At 41.1% G+C, this 18,831-nt stretch overlaps 1 protein-coding gene across 1 annotated transcript; it reads left to right on the plus strand.

Annotated features, from left to right (window-relative positions):
* Positions 1-15,294: 15,294 nt before the first annotated feature.
* On the plus strand, positions 15,295-16,296 carry RB195_019450 (uncharacterized protein; the record flags this gene model as incomplete). The annotated part of the gene is made up of 1 exon (XM_064187296.1): positions 15,295-16,296. One exon carries the CDS (start codon positions 15,295-15,297, stop codon positions 16,294-16,296), a length of 1,002 nt encoding a protein of 333 aa, XP_064043177.1.
* Positions 16,297-18,831: the final 2,535 nt, after the last annotated feature.

Here is an 18,831-nt window from a genome sequence, read left to right on the forward strand (position 1 = left end):
TGTTACAATCATTTATTCTTGACTGATGTTTTGGCGAGTTCGCCTTCTTCAAAGCCTGAAAGGGTGAAATCGAAAGTGATTTATCCGGACAAACGTCTTATCTGTCCAGCAAGGAAAATCCTGAGCTTACTTTCGGATTTCCTAATTACAAATGGAAGGGTAGATCGTACCTTAGCATCGAAGGGCCTTCCTACCGCCCGTGAGGTGGGTGGCGCCATCGAACGTGGAGCGATCATTACTGATCTCTTCGTTTGTTAGAGTGAAGTGTTTGTCATTTCAAATCCCTTAAAACTGGGCTGCAAAATACTTCTAGTTTGTTGTTAATTGATGCTCTAAAATGTTTCCTTAACCGGTTAACCATCGTTAGCGACATTTTGCTCTACGATCGATTCGAACAAAGCGATGCTATCTACGTGTAGAAACTGTTTGCTCCAAGCTCTCTGTAAATCAAAGAAAAAGAACTGGACAGCATTCCGCTGTTGATTGGGGTGTTTCAGAACGATAAGAAAAGAAACTGGTGACAATTCCACAGTTATTTTAAAGGCATCACCCCACGAATCTGAGGTGGTACGGATTTCAGGTGGAGTATTCGTATACGGGATAGTAGATTATGGGGAGGTGGGTGATTCCGTCCATTTCTTGCTAATTGCCGTAAAAAACGGCCCGGAAGATGCGCGCTCCAATCGAACTTCTCGTAGAAAATAGCGCACCGGAACGCCCGAAGCCGTATCTTCCGGGCTGTTTTTTATGGCAATTAGGAAGAAATGGACGGAATCACTCCTTTTCCATAATCTACTATCCCTTATAAGAATACTCCACCTGAAATCCGTACCACCTCAGATTCGTGGGGTGATGCCTTTAAGCAGTAGAAATAGAAAGCTGTGCGCTTAATAGATGTGGAGTCGTTATTGAGAATCTCCTCAAACACTGTCTTTCACTCAAAGAGAAAGTCCGAAAAAAAGCGAATTAATTTGCTCTGCGTTCTCAGGCCATCTGTAGGTGCCAACTATTTGTTATCGGCTGCTTTCAATACCGACCTTATTTGCCTAATTACTTCCAACCATCACAATGTGATAGGGTACGGATAAAGCCTCCCTTTTTCGTGAATATAATCCTCTATGAAAGCTAAGATGTAATTTTTGAGGACGCAACTTAAATTCGAAGCTTTCTAAATGGAACCAAACCGCTAGGAAAGTGCATTGTTTGGAACCAAAATAACACTAACTTTCCTGCCAATCAAATATGTCACGTTTTACATATGGCAGCTGTTATCTTCCACCTCACTTTGAAACTTTGACCCTTCGACATGTAAAATCTAGTGCGGAAAAATAAAATTGTAAATATAATATCGGATTTTGTGGGATGCTTCATCTTAACAACAGAAAAGTACTCATCAACAGGTATATTATTGGGGGTACAAATAAGTTTTGGGGTTTTTTTTGTAGCTTTGAAGATTTATTCAGGGAAACTGATGCAATGTGAAAAAAATCCCTCGCCTTTTGAGGCGAGGGACCCAAAAATCGAACCAATTTTTGGCTTCTTCGTAAGAAGAGAAGTGCTATTGGTCATTGACAAGAACAACTGATAGTCAGAAGGACCAATGTCTGGTGAGTACAGCGGGTGGAGTAGAACATCCCATTGAAGCGCCTCCAAAGTTTCTTTGAAAATTTTTTCAACATGTGACCGAGGGCTGTTGCGTCGAAGGATCACGTTGCCATGTCTTTTGGCATATTGTGGGCGTTTGAGGTTGAATGCTCGGCTCAGTTGCATCAACGGTTGTTGGTAGCGCTCCTTAGTGATGATTCCGTTAAGTTGGAATAGCTCATAATAGATCACTCCAAGCTGATCCCACTAGATGCACAGCATCAGTTTCTTGCCACTAACATTCGGTTTTTGCGTTGAAGTTGATGCATGGCTGGGTTGAATTCATAATTTTCTGCACTTCGTGTCTTTGCTGTGAATCTATTTTTGGTCTCCCGTCATGAATTAAAGCAAAAACCGTTTACTTTTGGAGCAGTTGTTCACACGTGAAAACCGGAGTTCGACGTTTCTTAAGTTGAATTCATACGGAACCCAACTTCCATATTTTTGCACCATACCCTGGAGACGGCTTGAAATCGCTTGTTGAGTCATTCCCAAGGTTTCAGCCGGCCTCTTTTCAGTTTGGGATGAGTCTTGATCTCATAAAGCTTCCATGTCAGCGTCTCTAAGCTCTTCTGGCCTCCTTGAGCGTTCTTTGTCGATGGTGTCAAAATCGACGCTTTTAAAACCCGGCATCACTACTCACATGCTTTTACTGACAGAACATATTCCCTGTGTTCTTCTCAAGCCATCCATCTCCATCAGCTGCCCTTTTCTCTGAACTAATGAAAAAAGCAGCGTTTTTCGCAGATTGTGTTTTATTAGCACAAAGGTTGACACAGATAGTGTACAAAGAAAGTAGATTGTTTACACTTCAGCGAAGTGACATATACTGAATGTTAAAAAGAAATGATGACGCCTTAACATGAATATAGTTACAAGATGGTCCGATGCGATTTAGTGCTAGTAACACCTTCTTCTGCAAATCCCTCAAAACATACCACAGTACCCCCAACACTTAATCTACCCGAGGAATTATGTAGTCACATGTAACAAGAAGATAACAGAAGAAAATATGCAGAAAAATCAAAACTCCAAGTACTTCTGTTCTCTCGAACAAAAAAGTGCTGAGAAAGCTTTCCTTTTATCCAACATATTTAAACAAAGAAAAGATTTAAAAAAGAAAACGAGGAGCCCTTCCGCTACCACATGGAGATGGAGGGCGGAAACAAGTCTTGTATTGCAGCTATGGTACACAGCTATGGTACCAGTTGAACTGAGTATTAGAAACAAAAGTAAATACATTCCAATATGTTTCCTTCAGTGATGCTTGGTCCTCAACCATGTACAGCATCGCAATTATCTCTTTGCGTCGCAAGACTAACAACACCGCTACATACTTTTGCAAAAAAAAACCGCCTCTGATGGATTAATTTGTCGCAAACCGTACGGATTCTAAAGAGTAACCAAAATGAAATTTTGGACATATAATTCGAAAGCAAATGATTTCAGCTATACTTCCACAATTTAGTTTTGAAAAAGCATTAATAAGTTACTTTACACGCCCGAAATTCTGCCACTGGCACCTCCCGTGGTTACATCTCCGACGTCAGGATAAGGTGTTTGCAGGACTCGCGCTTTTTGCTCAAAATTGAACAAAATATTTTATTTATCCGTAATCAGCATGTCATTTAGAACATTTTGGTAACCAATTTTATATGCCAGCGTTAGCGCCCCGCACTGGATAGGTTAAGAAGAACAATTAGTGCCTGCCTCTCCCATCAGCCGATACAAGTGACTTTCACGCAAGCATGGAACCAGCTATGGAAGTGACGCAGATCTTAAGAAAACGAACTTCAAAAATTTGAATAAATAACTTCTTCTGTTTCATTTCAAACAGTGGAGAGGCCCACACTGCAGAGCAGGCTACTGTATAGTTCCTGGTGCAACTTATTCAATACTCTATTGCACGGTACACCGGCAATCATTCGTATCCAGCTAAAAGAATCTGTGTGGCATAACGAGTTCATGAAACATGGCACAACAAATACTTCTCCTGTTATAGGAACATGGAATTTCAGCCCACAGCACTTTGAAGACGCTTGCCAAGATTATGATGCGCTCGACTTTAGTCGATCCCAAACACATTCGGAATCGTTCGAGGTTTGTGAACGCGTATGTGGTCTAGCCAGTGACTTGCAGACACCAACCGATGTATCAAATCAGTGTTTTTTCTTTTTCTTTCCAGACGAAGCCGGTAATCAAGTTATGACATCGGATTCCTTCAGGGACCAGTTGGCGTTAGACGCTTTCAAACGGTCAGTGGAGCCCACTACACTACTGCTTTTCCACGTTATAGATAAGTGCTGGAAGTCCAAAAACGAGTAAAAGGGGAGCCAACGAGAAGATTCTGTATGAAGACCTTTATAGGTCCGCTACCATGTTGGTCCGTTAGTACCACGAAGACACCACAGAGGGGAGAGATGTAGAACGATTGTGCTCAATCAACCTCGGTTTGAGGTATTGCATGAATACCTCCCACAAATGGAACGTTTCAGATTAAACACTATGACTGTCTCGACTTTGAATGCCGAAACATTAGAAGGAACAGACACTGTATTTATCACAATCTGTTTTTTTAATTCATAAACAGACAATCCTCAACATACCAAAATCCAAGTAAAGTCGAACTTGCAATAACATTCAATTAGTGGAACTGTGTCAAATTAAGAGGAAAGTGCGAATCTGTTAAACGTGGGAGTATAACAGAAACCCGCTCTTTTTCAACCACTAACATCACAAACAAGTTCAGGTGATTTTTTCAGTAGTAGTAGTCCCAAAAATAATATTTGTTGTTACGAGATAGCCTTGCAGAAGTTCTCGTGAATATAATCGCTTATTTATGACGTTTGGCATGTGAAATTATGACACGGGAAACAACTCTGGAAATGTAATAGAGAATAGACCAGGCGAGTGAGATGTGTCGCAAGCATGTCGAACTGAAGAGGATATGAACAACAGATAGGCAAATTGTGGAGTGCGAGACGGACGAGGAACTGTCAACAAAGCACGGATCATATTTCGCATTCTGCCGCATTTTGTCGGAAGCTGGGATGGTGTCTGGAGGAGTCTTTTTGGGGCAGAAAAGAAAACGGGTTCTCAAATTCTCAAATGCCATAAACAGAGTTCTGGGTATTTCCGTATTTGAAATTTTAGGTACCTTAAAAGTACTAAAACCATCAGTAAATACCTACTGCACGACGTTTGGAGTTTCCCAAATAAATTACCAGTACGCTTGGAGTTTTGCATATATTCACAAGGTGAAGAGCACAATAGATTCAGTTTTGGATTACATCAACAGACTAGACCAGAGATTATGAAAAACGAAGGATAGAAGACGTCTATCCTTCAGTACGACAGAAGTGGTCAACGTCTTTCGACTCATATTTGGCCCTGAACCACACGCAAAAATATGTTGTTTGTCCCTTATGTAATTTCGTAAAGCTCTCAAATCTACTACCTCAGAAATCGTGTTGCATGTTGCTTCCAAGATTGCCGAGGAAGTGGAAAGGTGTTACGGAAATAGGAAGTCACAAAAGAGGCGTCTTTAGCAACAACTTTCCTCTTAATTCTGATGTTGTTAGTCACATAAGAAATTTCCTGGCGTTCTTTCATTTTTGTCAAAAATTCAGATCTTTGACCAGTTTGCTCCCAGTGCAGTGGAGTCTCTGCGAAGGGACATTTCTTCAGCTATGCGTTAGGATTGCGAGCTAACCATATTCTGATTTGGCCTTCAGTCTGATTTCTGTTCTAGAAGTTTTATTTCAAAAGTACTTATTGGATATATTATATTTATATTCCGCTCTCAATAACGAAATTATCTGCCAGATTACTTACTTCTTATTACATACTTCCAGACCAACATGACTCGACCGCAAGGGATTTTCTGTCAAGAAGCGCAGTTGTAGAATAAATACGATATTATGGAGAAAAGGCTGATTGTGGGCTGAATGATTCGCAGGAATTCTTGATGTGCAAGGTCTTGTTTCTGTAGTTCACAGTAGAGGCAAAACAAAATAGCGGTTGGAATCGAGGTGTCATCGCTAACTGCAGCAGGGAACGGTGTTAGTAGGGGTCCTCGATCCTAACCGCTACGCTCCACCGCAGCGCTTCGAGCGCAACCGCTTACGCAACTGCACTGTGCTCCATGTCGTTTGTCGACCCGACTATATATCCATAAGAGAATACAGATTTTTTTTAGCAATGATCACATTGTTGAATGTTGCTCTTTTTCTACTCATGTTTCTTGTCTCCGTTTCTAACCGCATTTTGTGGTTTGCCTCTTTATCGTGTGGGAGAAGACCATGAAGTTCCACGATTTTAAGAACGCTGGCGACGACGTAACGATGCCATTAGTACTACCATCACTAATAAAATAAGTCGTTGCTTATAAGTTACTTATAAGTCGTTGTTTAGCACGACTTAGAATCCTCGTATTCATTGCGATTTCACCATGTTATAATACTTTGACATCAAACAAGGATTAGGGAACTAACATCAACAGCTTACGAAACATTTATCTGTGAGGACTGTTGTTATAGCGTTGCAGAATTTTCCAGTGGTTTTGAAAATGGCGTTGGAGTACTCATTTTTATAGAGTCGTGGTTATATAACGACCGTTTTAATGGATTGCAGAGCATCACCACTTGCCGTGTAGATGAAATGGAGATGCCTTAGTCAGTCTCCTCGAAGTCGTGAAATGCTGCAGCCGAGTCGTAAATTTGGCCGATTTCCATGCTTCATTCCATTGTGTTCGAGACATCTGCACAGCGTAGCCGTTTTACGAACGGCCTCGATCACTGTTAGTAGAAATTCTGGGTTTATGCGCCCGCAGATGACCGTCCACTTTCGCAGCACTTTCTACCAAGTGTGGAAAACGCTGGCACTCCATTTTTGCTAAATGGCAGTTGAAACTTGAATAGCACTTAGCACGTTTAGCGAAGGCTCAAGCGAATTATTGAAAATCCTTCCTTGAAAACTACTCTTTACTCTTCCATCCCCATAAAGACGTAAAGATCTACAGGCAGAAGCGCAAACAGAAATGGAACAAAGAACATTAAAAAAAGATTACAACCCTCTGATCATTGAGAACATTACGAGGTTCTCATTCATAATTGAAAAGACTACTGATGATAGGCAGCTGCAGTTGAGGGTTGATATCAAGACAAATCTCAATCTGAATAAAGTGGTACAATTTGTATCAAAGAGTTAGGCACATCCTTAATGTACAAAGGATTTCACTTCGAGAGAGATTACGTGATAACAAAGGAACAAACAATGGCATTCTAGAATTCAGACAGTCATGCGAAGATGCAGAGATGAACGACGAACGAAGCGAACTCGTACCTTCTGTTTCCCACTGTTTCCGTTGCACAAGATCACTGCAATTATGCTCTGCACCACCGCCCCCTTCTTTTTCTTTTTTCCCTCTTTTTCTTCTCCTCAAGTGTTGCTGCGACGGTTCTCTGTTGCTGCTAATTCAGTGTATTGGAAATTGGAAAAAATATATTGGAAAAAATGGAAAAGAAATTTTGTTGTTTCTCCAAAGCAAAAACCAAAATTAGGCGAGGAAAAAATAGCAAGTGTAAAATTCGGTAACTGACAGAAGCGAAGAAACACAAAATACTAGATGGAGGAAATTTTCTGAAATGTTGTTGAAATACTGGTGTATTTTTATTTCGAATCCGTTCTATTTTCGTTATAAAATATTGTCATAGCTTCACATAATGGGGCGGGTGTGGCGCACTCGGTTAGAGGTCCGTTGTAGCCACACGGTCGAGGGTTAGAATCCGCCCTAGTGCTTACCAAGCCTTTCATCCCTGCGGGATCGACAAATTGGTACCAGACTTGTCTGGGAGGATAAAAACACTGACTTGATCATCGGCTGGCCCCCACAAGTCATTGTATAGGCCAACACGCGTTCCAAAACCCCAACGATTACGAATTCCAGTAAAACGCGTTGGCGCATCCCGAGTGGATTGATACGCCAGTGACTTTTTACTTTTTATATTCCATATTTTTCAGTTTTTTGCAGCGTCCTTGTCTTTCTGGAATTTATGTAGGTGGGACAAAGATGGGAAAAATTCCATTTTCCACATTTTTCCATTTTTTGAAAAACTTCGACGACCTGGAAATCTGGTGATGCGGCATCTGATAGAGAAAATCCTCTGCTACAAAATACTAGATGGGAATCTGCGAAGCTATAAACTGCTCAGAGTTACGAGACTTTGTTCAAGGTCATACATTTTTAGGTGCGCGAGCAAAAATCGAGATTTTGAGAAGTTTTACCATTCCAGAAAAGTGGGGCGGCGTCTTCATAAATCAGCCATATTTCCATACTAAGAGACTAGGAGAATCCCAATATGCAAAATTTCTTCTTTTCGGGTCGCTCGATTCTCTCGAAATTTAGATGGAGAAATCCAAAAGAAGTCGAAAAACGTTGAAATTCGTCTCATTCAAGTTCCAAGAAGACTAGAGGGTCACGTAGACTAGAGGGAATCTGGGCTTTCTTGGTCATTATACTCTATGAAAATCCACTTTTAATAGAATATAACGACTAAACCTGCTGAAAACTACATGCAATCAAACTCCTCATCTTCTAGAAGTGGTTTTATTTCTCCAACTCATTTGTGAAATTTTAGATCGGCAGGATTTTGAACCTGCGCGGTCTTATAGTCATATTGTCAATATAATGTGTGTTGTCAAAACGAAATGTTGATGCTTCCATGTTTTAGTCCTAAGCCTGGAAATTAATATAATGTTTTGTTATGTATGCAATTATTTAACACTGACTAATATTTTGTTCTGGTTATTGCTGCTATCCTCAGTTAACAACTGCCTACCGCATACTCCCTTACTCCAAACCTTCGTTAAACTCCTAGAAGAACTGCACTTTTGTCTTCCAATAAGTACAACAGTTTCGTTTTATCCTGTTTCGCCGTTGATTGTCTCATTGAAGGTTTATCGCTGCGCCCTGCTTCCCGGGTGATTGTCTTATTGTGGATTTTGTCATGACGTGTACCAGTGGCAGTGGTCTCTTCGTGACGTCTTTCTGCTTTAGAAATAATCATGCACTCGAAACCAAGTGACTGATTCCTCAGAATGGAACTGAGGTTATCAGTACAAGGAGACTTAAGCATAAAATATCAGTTATATAAAACATAGAAACACAGACTAAGAGTGTTTATTTAAGCGTTCACATAACACGAACAAAACGAACTGGCAAAAACATCTTCAATAAGATATTCGTTTTGTCGTCGGCGCAGAACCAATATTATTAGTATTAATAGTATTACTAATATTAGTAGTTATTAATAGTAGCAGTAGTAACCGAAGTAACAATAGTAGCAGCAGGACCAGTTGCAATTAACATAACAGCGGAGATAAGTTCATTTGAAAAAAAGAAGTATTCAGAGTTAATACAATAGAGATATAGATACCTAATGTAGAGCAGTAATTTGGCGTAGCAAACCCAACGCTTCCACCACTTTTACACGGTTTTGTCTCAGCACTACCAGGCAAATAACCCAAGAGAACAGATACCCAATTAAAAAATTACAAGAAACAAATGAGAACATCACGTACAAACGTGCAGCAAAACCCACAGCTACACAGGGTCAAAACGACCTGGAGCTCGCACCAATTGCACAAGCAGTCGCGCCTAAAGGGCGCAGTTTTTAACCACTCGCAAGTGACTTGCGCGCGGTTTCTCTGGCAATTTACAAAGTCCGCTCGTGGACCGATACAAGTACTTCTTCTGGGCGTTTGTTGCATCTTTCCGCTTTCTACTTCTTTCTTTTCATCTTTTAATCTTGCATTTCTGTTTGGTGTTCTCTATTCCCTTTATTCCCTCTTTTCACTTTTCCGGAGATCTCCATAGTACTTGTGTTGAACTTGAACCTGATTTCAGCAGCAAAACATAAGCAAGACCGTTACAGTAACATAGGAAGAGAAAAGTGCAAAGAGGTCTTTACACGATAAGGAAATACGGCGAACCCAACACCAGGGAAGAGACGTAAAATATAGAAAAGAAAAAAGAATTAGCAAAAAGATGCGAAAAAAGCCAGAAAAAACACCCCGATCCGCCGTCGGCACTTGAGAAACTGCGAAGCGAGCTAAGTCGCAAATCACCTACGAATCACCGCCGTTGGAAACTGCGTCGCTCGGGCGCGTCAGCTTGTGCAGTTGCACTGATCTCCAGGTCGCTGTGAACGTGCTTTACATGCGACTCGTCCACCTGACTAAACTAAAGACGAGGGCTTTTTAAGGCCTCACAAAATTTGACGAATATATTAACAAAATGTGAACAATTACGAACATCAGTCTTCAGTATGAGACAGATCCAATGCAAAACGATTTCTGCACTGATTGACTGCACTTGATTTCTTGATAAGAATTGAGCCAGGAGAAAATAACCCAATGAGTCTCTCATCGTACTCTCAGGAAAGAAAGGCGAAATAAATGCAAATCCAAGTTGCTAAAAGAGACACTACATCTGCGACTTTGAGCACAGCAGAAAAACCATGAAACTAGAGAGATTGTGAATGACTACTGATAATAGAAACCGAAAATCGCACCGCGTCGGCCAGCAAAAGAAGGAGATTATTCAGGATTCTACAAAAACAAAATTGAGGGGGCAGAAAATACTTACCGCTGAGCTTCAGCTTCGCACCGTTATCTTAGGGCTGAAGTTAGAGCACTTGTCGAAAAACTACCAGCAAATCACATATTTCATTCAGTCATCAGTGTTATGTTTTGTAACTTGCTTTTGCTTATAGGTTCATTTTCACCGCTTTTTTTAAATTAGAATCTCTTTTATTTCTGTTTCTTTCGATCATTTCTTGAAACGACGAAACTGGGCAATTCCTGTCACTGCTGCATATCTGCGACTATTATGAGACGTGGGTTTTATTGGCGCCTCCAGAAAGTAACGCTGTTTTCTAACGTTATGGACCGTTATGTGTGCACATTTGGTGCAAGAGATTTCGTCCTCTGGAGTTGTGCAATATATTTTTGGAAATGTGAATAATTTTTCTGCATCTTTTCTACAGACCAATTTATTTCTATATTATTTGCTATAGAAATATTGGGGCATTAGACCGAGTGGATTGCGTATTTGAACCAGAATATTATTCGAGTTTCGAAAAAATAGCGATGTAACGAAAAAAAGGCGAAAGAAAAAACATTCGTTACAATTGTGAACTGGCATTAGACCCCCGAGAAGGTGATTTGCCACGTTCAGGTCGGATAACTTTGATTTTAGATTGACGACTGTAGTTTTCGGTAGCTCTAATATACATTATGTCACTATTATTCCTAATTTAGAGGAAATTGGGAGATTGACTGAATTTTTCAGACTTCCAGCCCTCGTAGTTCATGCAAACGAACTACGAATTAGTGGAATGTGCATTTAGCACATTTCTGGAAAGCGAGATTTATTAATAGCTGCTTCAAAAAATTTGAGTAACTCGCTGAATGCGACGCGTACAAAACGAACTCGCCTCGCCATATGACACCTCGAACAAAGCGGAGGGTCAGCTAAGATGTCTGCAATACGAGCAGAGCTTAATCACTGCCGTCAATGAATCAAGAGGAGGAGCGCGTCGAGGGCACTCACTGCTCGTCAAACATTCGGGCGATGGAGGAACGTCTCGCTGCGTTATATTCATCGTCGCGACATCACCCATTCATTTCTCTCCCCAACTCTCATTCCCATACTCGTCATGTGTTCAGCGCTTTTGTCAACTGTGCACTTGTAAATGTACAAAGATAAGACCGCTACCGTATCCATTTGTCTGTATTTCTCCTCAACATTCCGAGAGTGCCACTGTTCCTCATGACATAGTGAGTGCACAAATGTTGCTCGTGTTGAACACATTTTCCGGAAAAGAGTGCTCCACGAAATACAACGTTCCCTCTTTTGTTTTTTCACTGTAACTTTCAACTATTTCCTGTCCGCAAACACTGGAAATCTTGTCCACCACCTTGCGATACTTCTTTCATTCCACAATGCTGCTATAAATATTGCTGAATTCTTTTTTGGATCTTTGAGTAGGTAGACCATGGCGAGTTAATAAAATAAGGATCCTGTAACCAAATGTTTCGAAGGTCACAATTCGTTATAATATAAGAGCATTATTTTGGATCAATAAATTGTTTTAAAGATCCTTTTCTCTCTCTCAAAAGAAGCAAGGGATTTTACTATGTCACAACCTTAGCATTTTCCTTCTGATAGTATAGTTGATATATAGTTAATGGAGTTCATTTACAAACTACAAGTATATGTATGGTTGAATTTCGGATGAGAATAGCGCAGTGATAAATCCCCCGCAACGTCTTCACGTTTGACTGGTTTCTTTCCTCCCGACTCCTCCCGTATCCACTGACTCCAACCAACTCTCCCATCCCAAAGAATGGATGAATTGACTTTTTTTTCCCTGAACGGGCATTGACTTGATACATGCTCCCGAGAGTCATTGAACGGTTCGCATGAAGTAAAAACGGTAAGGTGTCTGGCGTTAATTAATCCGCTTGGGATGCGCCACCGCGTTCACTTCAATTCCAAGTCGTTTGAAGTTTACAAACGTGTAGCTGGCCTACAGAGCGTCTAGCAGAGGACAGCCAATGCAGCAAGTCAATGTTTTTATCTTCCCAACAAGTCTTGTGCCAGTTGATCGATCCTGGGAGGATGAAGGGATTTGTTAGCACGGGGCGGAATCGAACCTCTGATCGATCATGCTGCCACAGAGAAACCTCTTACTGACTGTGTTCTTAAGGTTCCGGATACCTGAATCAAGCAGCTGAGGCGAAATTAACTAAGCTAACACTACTTTACTCACGGAATTGATAAGGTTTAACTCATTTCTGTTACCTTTACAGTAAATCGAAATCTGACAACCCACGTCTAGGAGAATGTGCATATCTACTACCGTAACAATTCGTAGAGCAGAACATTCCTTATGGCCCAGAAAATGCTACACCTGCATTACAGTCCTCACACGTTTTCACAGTCCTCAAGTGGTTCAGTTGTGTGGCCGACCACTGGCGCATCCCCAACTGAATGATTTGCAGTTTGCAGCAATTTACAACTTTCCGGTATTTCTTTAGAAGGAACTTTTAGATCTCTTAGATAATAATGGAGAAACAGCACACTATCAGCAGTGTGGTTTTAACTTTTTTAAATAAGAGATAAGAATTCCTTTCAATTTACAAGTTTCTGATACAATATTTATATTATCTAATATTATATACGAAGGATATGACAGTGCGATTGAAGTTGCACTTTTAAGGGAAATCTTGTGGCTGTCATGGTGGTGTCAACGAAACTATAATTATTTAAGATACAAATTCTCACCCTTGAAGACAACCTCCGAAACAAAAACATTTTAATGTTTTTTTTTTTGTTTTGGAGGTTGTCTTCAATTCAAAAGCTGCAGATGTTTATATTGTAATCTCTCAGTACAAACATCTATATCTCTAAATCTTTTCTACTGCCTAAAAACCCAATCATGCGATTGAAGTTTTTGGAAGTTTTTCTTCCTACGACCACTAATCTTACTCACGTAAATTAAAAGCGAGGAAGGCAGCACAGATGTTCGCATTTAAATTACGTGAGTGTTGTCTGCGGAACCGCTAAAGTGGGTACATAGCTTCAACCTCCTTGGCTCAAAACCTGTTTCTCTTGTGTTCTTTTAAGCCGAAGACCAAGAATTAGTAGTGTTCAACATCGACTTGCACTTTACTCTTCGCAGTGTTTTTCCGGCTATGCGCGAACCTGTACATAATCCTCCTCCATTACTGTAGAACCAGAGTTTAGCGTATTCGATTAGTTTTCGGAATCACCGCTTAGGGTTTGGGCTTTTTTAACCGTACGACTGTCAATACACTCGCCTTTGAGAACTGTAACAGCAACTATGGTTTTCTTTGTAACAAGTTTATATGTTTCTACTTTTGTTTGAGCTGATAAAGCACTCCGGAATTTTTGCTACAGTGTCGAGAAAAGCAAAAATGAAAGCAAGCTGTTGAAAATTTCAACAGCTGAACTACTCATAAATTTTCCACTCCACAACGGGAAATTTGTAAGCTCCACTTCTGCACTTCATATATGTGTTACTTACTTAAGTGAGTAAGTAATTATCAGAAACGTACCAAGATAGTTCTCAAAAATTCGAACTTCACTCTCTGACATTCTTATGTCTTGTTATCTTATAAGAGCAGGATTTCGTAGCAGATTATTAACTTTATTGCTCCTGCGAACCCAGCAATCCGACAATCCGCTGCTGATCATCCTCGAGATAGTTTTACATATCTCCGGATGCATTGTGACGTTCTTTTAGCACATTTGTCATCAGTACTTCTCACATCGGTTTATCTGTGCTTGACCAACCTATATGTGACCTGCTTTGTCAAAAAAACCAGTCAATTCTGATTAATCCATTATTTAATAGGCAATTCGGGGTCTGGCTTGGTATTCTGCGTGCCGGTGATGCTTCCGAAGACATCTTCCGAATGGATTGTGGCTAGTGGCTTCATAAAGCCGGTGGCGGGGCGTAGCTTTTCTTTGCCGTGCACTGGAAGTACTCTGGAGTAGAATTGGTGACCATGAAGGCTTTGGTCACTTGGAGCATAGCTTCCTTGGAAGGGTGACAAGGCTTCCCGTGACTCTCATTTTTTATTTAATTATTATTTTTATTTTATATTTTCTTATATTATATATTATGAATATTTATTTCTACATTAGATAGCATATTACATATTTTAAGTACCTTTAGAAATTCGTTTAGGTTTTATTTTATTATTATTTTATTTATTTTATTCTGTTAAGATTAATCTCATTAGTAGAGCAGGCCAGAGCGGCAGCGAATCTCAACTCAATACGTCTCCCTGTTGAAAGGAGAGGAGTGGTCTTTTATCTCATCAGCTAATCCGGAAAGAAGGCGCTCTGCCAAAATTAGAATCCTCTATTTGTGTAAGCAATGATCTTGGTCTAGAAGACAACGGATGCAGGAAGTGCAGCAGCCGAACGATTATGTGATACAGATTTTATGGAACTTTAACGCTCAACCGTGAACACCACATTAAAATATGTTTGCTTTCGTAATCGCAAAAAAAACATTACGAATGGCGTTGTTCATTTAAAATGCATAAAGCCTTTTCTAAGCATTCAAATGCGTCCAGGATCCGCCAATTCAGCTAGGAGAGCCGCACACCGTATTCATGAATACGCAATTTCCCTGGCATGCATAATTTAATGACAAAACTGCAGGAAAAGCAACGCTACTGAAGGTGCGCCCGAGTCATTTGCCGCCGTTTTCGTTGCGAATTTTTGTCCTCAGCCACACAAATCATTCTTGAACCCATTGGGTTGCTCCTTGTGGGATTACTTCAACTTTTTTTTTACAAACCATTTTATGTGCTTTGTTTTTAACATTTACATTCCTAACTGAACATTTTTTTAACCAAAAATACAATCCGTGAATCCGACAAGACATTTAGAATTTCTCTGCAATTTTTTTCCATAGTATTAAATTCTATGAGAAAGCTCGACTATGAGAAAGCCTTTGACAGCGTAGAAACGAATGCAATACTGTCAGCGCTGGTCGATCAAGGTGTGGACGCGTCGTATGTGAGGACATTAGCCAATTGCTACGAACGATGCACGACTGGGATACAGCTTTTCCACCGCCCTCTCACCATACCCATTGGAAAGGGGGTACGACAAGGCGATACTATATCGCCGAAGCTGTTCACGGCTGCATTGCAATGGATAGTGAAATCACTATCCGGGAAGAAAGGGGCATACGTGTTGATGGAAGATTTCTTTCGAACCTTCGTTTCGCGGACGACATCGTTCTCTTTTCGAGCAGTACCAATGAAGCAGAAACGATGCTCAACGAATTGAACGAAGCAGGGAAGAGAATAGGACTACGAATAAACAGAAAGAAGACACAGTTCATGAAGAACGCGCACTGCGAGGACGGAGGAGTACAACTTGAAGGCTCCCAAATCGTGGAAACTTCGTCATACGTATACCTCGGACGTTCTATTAACATGGAAAACGACTTGAAGGAAGAACTGAATAGAAGAATGAGAGCAGCATGGGCAGCATTCGCAGCCGTCAGGGAAGCTACGGACCAACTGACGGACCATGATCTTCGTGCCCATCTGTTCGACTCGACAGTCCTTCCAGCGCTCTGTTACGCAGCGGAGACGTGGGCAGACACCGCGGCCACGTCTAGGAAGCTACTTACTAAACACAGAGCCCTTGAGAGATGTCTCCTGAAGTTTAACCGGCGCACACAACACCTTGCCGGTCTTCGTAGCTCCGACTTAAGAGGAATGTCCCGTCTTCGCGACCCAGCGGAATATGTATCGAAAGCAAAACATAGATGGGCCGGTCACATCATGAGAAGAATCGACGATAGATGGACTAGGAGAACGCTGGAGTGGATCCCAAGGGACGCTAAACGCCCCCGAGGGAGACCGCCAACGAGATGGGGTGACGTGTTCGCTGCACGGATGGACCAGCTGAGAGCTCAGCTGGATACGGCTCAAGGACCTCGTCAACGTCACTCACGAAGCTTGAGAACATCTTGGATGACAATGGCGAGGGAACGAAACGAGTGGAAGAGATGCTGGGGCCCGCACCTCCAGTGAAGACGGCCCATCTAAGTATCTAAGTAAGTAAGTAAGTATTAAATTCTTAAAATCTTTCTGCCTTCCTTTCAGCAAAGGCTTAATTACGAGTGCTTTGCTTTTCTTTTTTTTTGCTTTCGTTAACTTTAACATTTGAGATAACTTCCTGGTTCAAAACGATTTCAAGATTTCTGTCTGTGACCTACCTATCTGAACTAGGATCCCCAGCTAATATCCGTTCATCACAAGCGGCTGTACATCGTACAGCCGCTTGTGATGAACGGAACGACTCATCTCAGCGGCGAATGTAGAATCCAACGACATTTACGCAAAAGTGAATTGTCGTTGAGATAGTACTGAATGATGGAAAAATTATTCATGAGGCTGTTCATCTGGCTGTGACGATGAAAACGCCGCAGGAAGTACTACCTCTGGCTTCAAGAGGGAAGGTTCACCCAGTCGATAGTCAGTCACTGGAACAGCGAACAGGAAACATCGGGGAGAGAGGGTAGGAGCTTAGATATTCATTAGAGTATTTGGAGCATTCAGAATATCTTTGGAACCAGTCAGAACAGTAGAGAGACAACAAAGTTAATTTGTCTTTGCTGACGACACGGTAAGACTGATGAGGGGGCTCAGCGATTGGAACTACGTACTATACCGCCAATTCTAATTCATTCTTACTCACTACTACTATTTATTAAAACTTATTACTGTTTTTTATTTTTATTTCATTTATTATTCATTGTGTTACATATCATTTATTCTTTTTTATTTTCCATTTATGCACTCTAAAGAGGTGCTGAGAGGTGCCTTCCTAACGATAAGTGAGAATCCAGTTTCGTTTTACGAAGGAAAGAGACTTATACAGAGACGAACACTTCTGCCAACAATGTCGGAACAACCTCCAAAAGACAGCTTTCCATTAACTAAATACGTAACGAAACGAATAACACAACGAAAACAAATGAGAAAGAAACTAGATGCCACAGTACCGAGTCTACACCTTCTATTGAAGGTAGCGATTGTGATATGACCTCAAAAGATGTTAGGATGTATACTGCACCCTGCGTGCACTCTCTTAGCAACAGCATGTTGAGGTTCGAGAGGAGATGTGCGAAAAGTTTGCCAGACATGTTTTTCAGCTGATAACACACTCACGTCCGTCTCCTGATACTTTTCCGCTTCGTTGCTTTATGAATCGTTGCAAAACGTTACGAATCTGAATCGTACTTATGAGAGGAAATTAGAGTAATCACTATCACTCAGAGGACGGCGACCAAGGTTGGCAACATAACGCAGATTCTGAAAAAAAAAACAATCAAAGAATTATTTGACATGGAAATAAATTGGAATAACCTGTTAATCCGTAATGACCCTAAATTCGTCTTTAGGGTTCACAAAGAAGGCAAGACAGCAAAACATCTCAGAGATCGTCTTGTCAGTAGAATTTATTGGCTTACTTGCATATATTGAATCTAACAAAAAAGCTAAAAAAAAAAATCCCGGGGAAAACGTCTCTAAAATCTATTTTAAAGGCATCACCCCACGAATCTGGTGTGGTACTGGTTTCAGGTGCGTTATGCCTGTATGGGGTCGTAGATTATGGAGAGGAGGGTGATTCCGTCAATTTCTTCTTAATTGCCGTAAAAAACGGCCAGGAAGATGCGGGTTCCAGCGTTCCGAGGCGCTGTTGTCCACGAAGAGTTGTATTGGAGCGCGCCAGCTTTATACACGCGCCGCACCCTTCGGGCCGTTTTTTCTTCCGGACAATTAGGAAGAAATGGACGGAATCACCAATCTACGATCCCCTATAGGCATAACCCACCTGAAACCCGTACTACTCCAGATTCGTGAGGTGATGTCTTTAAACAGTCCAACAGTGGACACCGACCATCCAAGAAAGTGTCGGGATGGGAACACAATGTGACTACACAAATCAACAATCACCTCGTCAAGAAGATCTTGACAACCCCTCTACGAACTAGATTTTTTGAGCTTCTTACAGATACACGTTCTATTTCTCTTTTAAAAAGAGTATTTTTCACGCTGGATGTCTTGGTAGCCGCATTTGGACTATTTGAAAGTATCAAATTGGAAGCGGTTGTGGTATATTTCAGAACTCTGATCGATTTCGCTGCTGATCAGATTGTTTTTTCTGTAGTATTTTCAAGCAATTTTCTTCACAATTCTTCTTTTCATTTCATTTTCTGCTCCTAATTTCAGGACTATTTTGAGTATGTGAACTAATGAGTAAAAACAAGTATTTCATGAGCAATCAACAAAGAGAGCAAAAGTAATCCGAACTTTCCTCTCAATGCAACAAGTAGATGTTATCGCTCGTATACGCAGACGGTAGTCGAAAAGTGTGGCGTTCGTAAAACAACCGCCATTCCTCAAGTGTTTTGGGTCGGCTGCTTCTCCTGCAGTAGAAATTACGCGCAGGCCATCTTCCTGCGGGCGGCGATGAACACCACTGACACTGCGGAAAAACAGCTGCTGTCACTGCGTGTAGTTGTCTGAATCCGTCTTCCAGTCTACTTTTGTTCTCCTGGA

The sequence above is a fragment of the Necator americanus genome, chromosome II (genome assembly GCF_031761385.1).
Source record: "Necator americanus strain Aroian chromosome II, whole genome shotgun sequence".
Taxonomy (NCBI): Eukaryota; Metazoa; Nematoda; class Chromadorea; order Rhabditida; family Ancylostomatidae; genus Necator; species Necator americanus.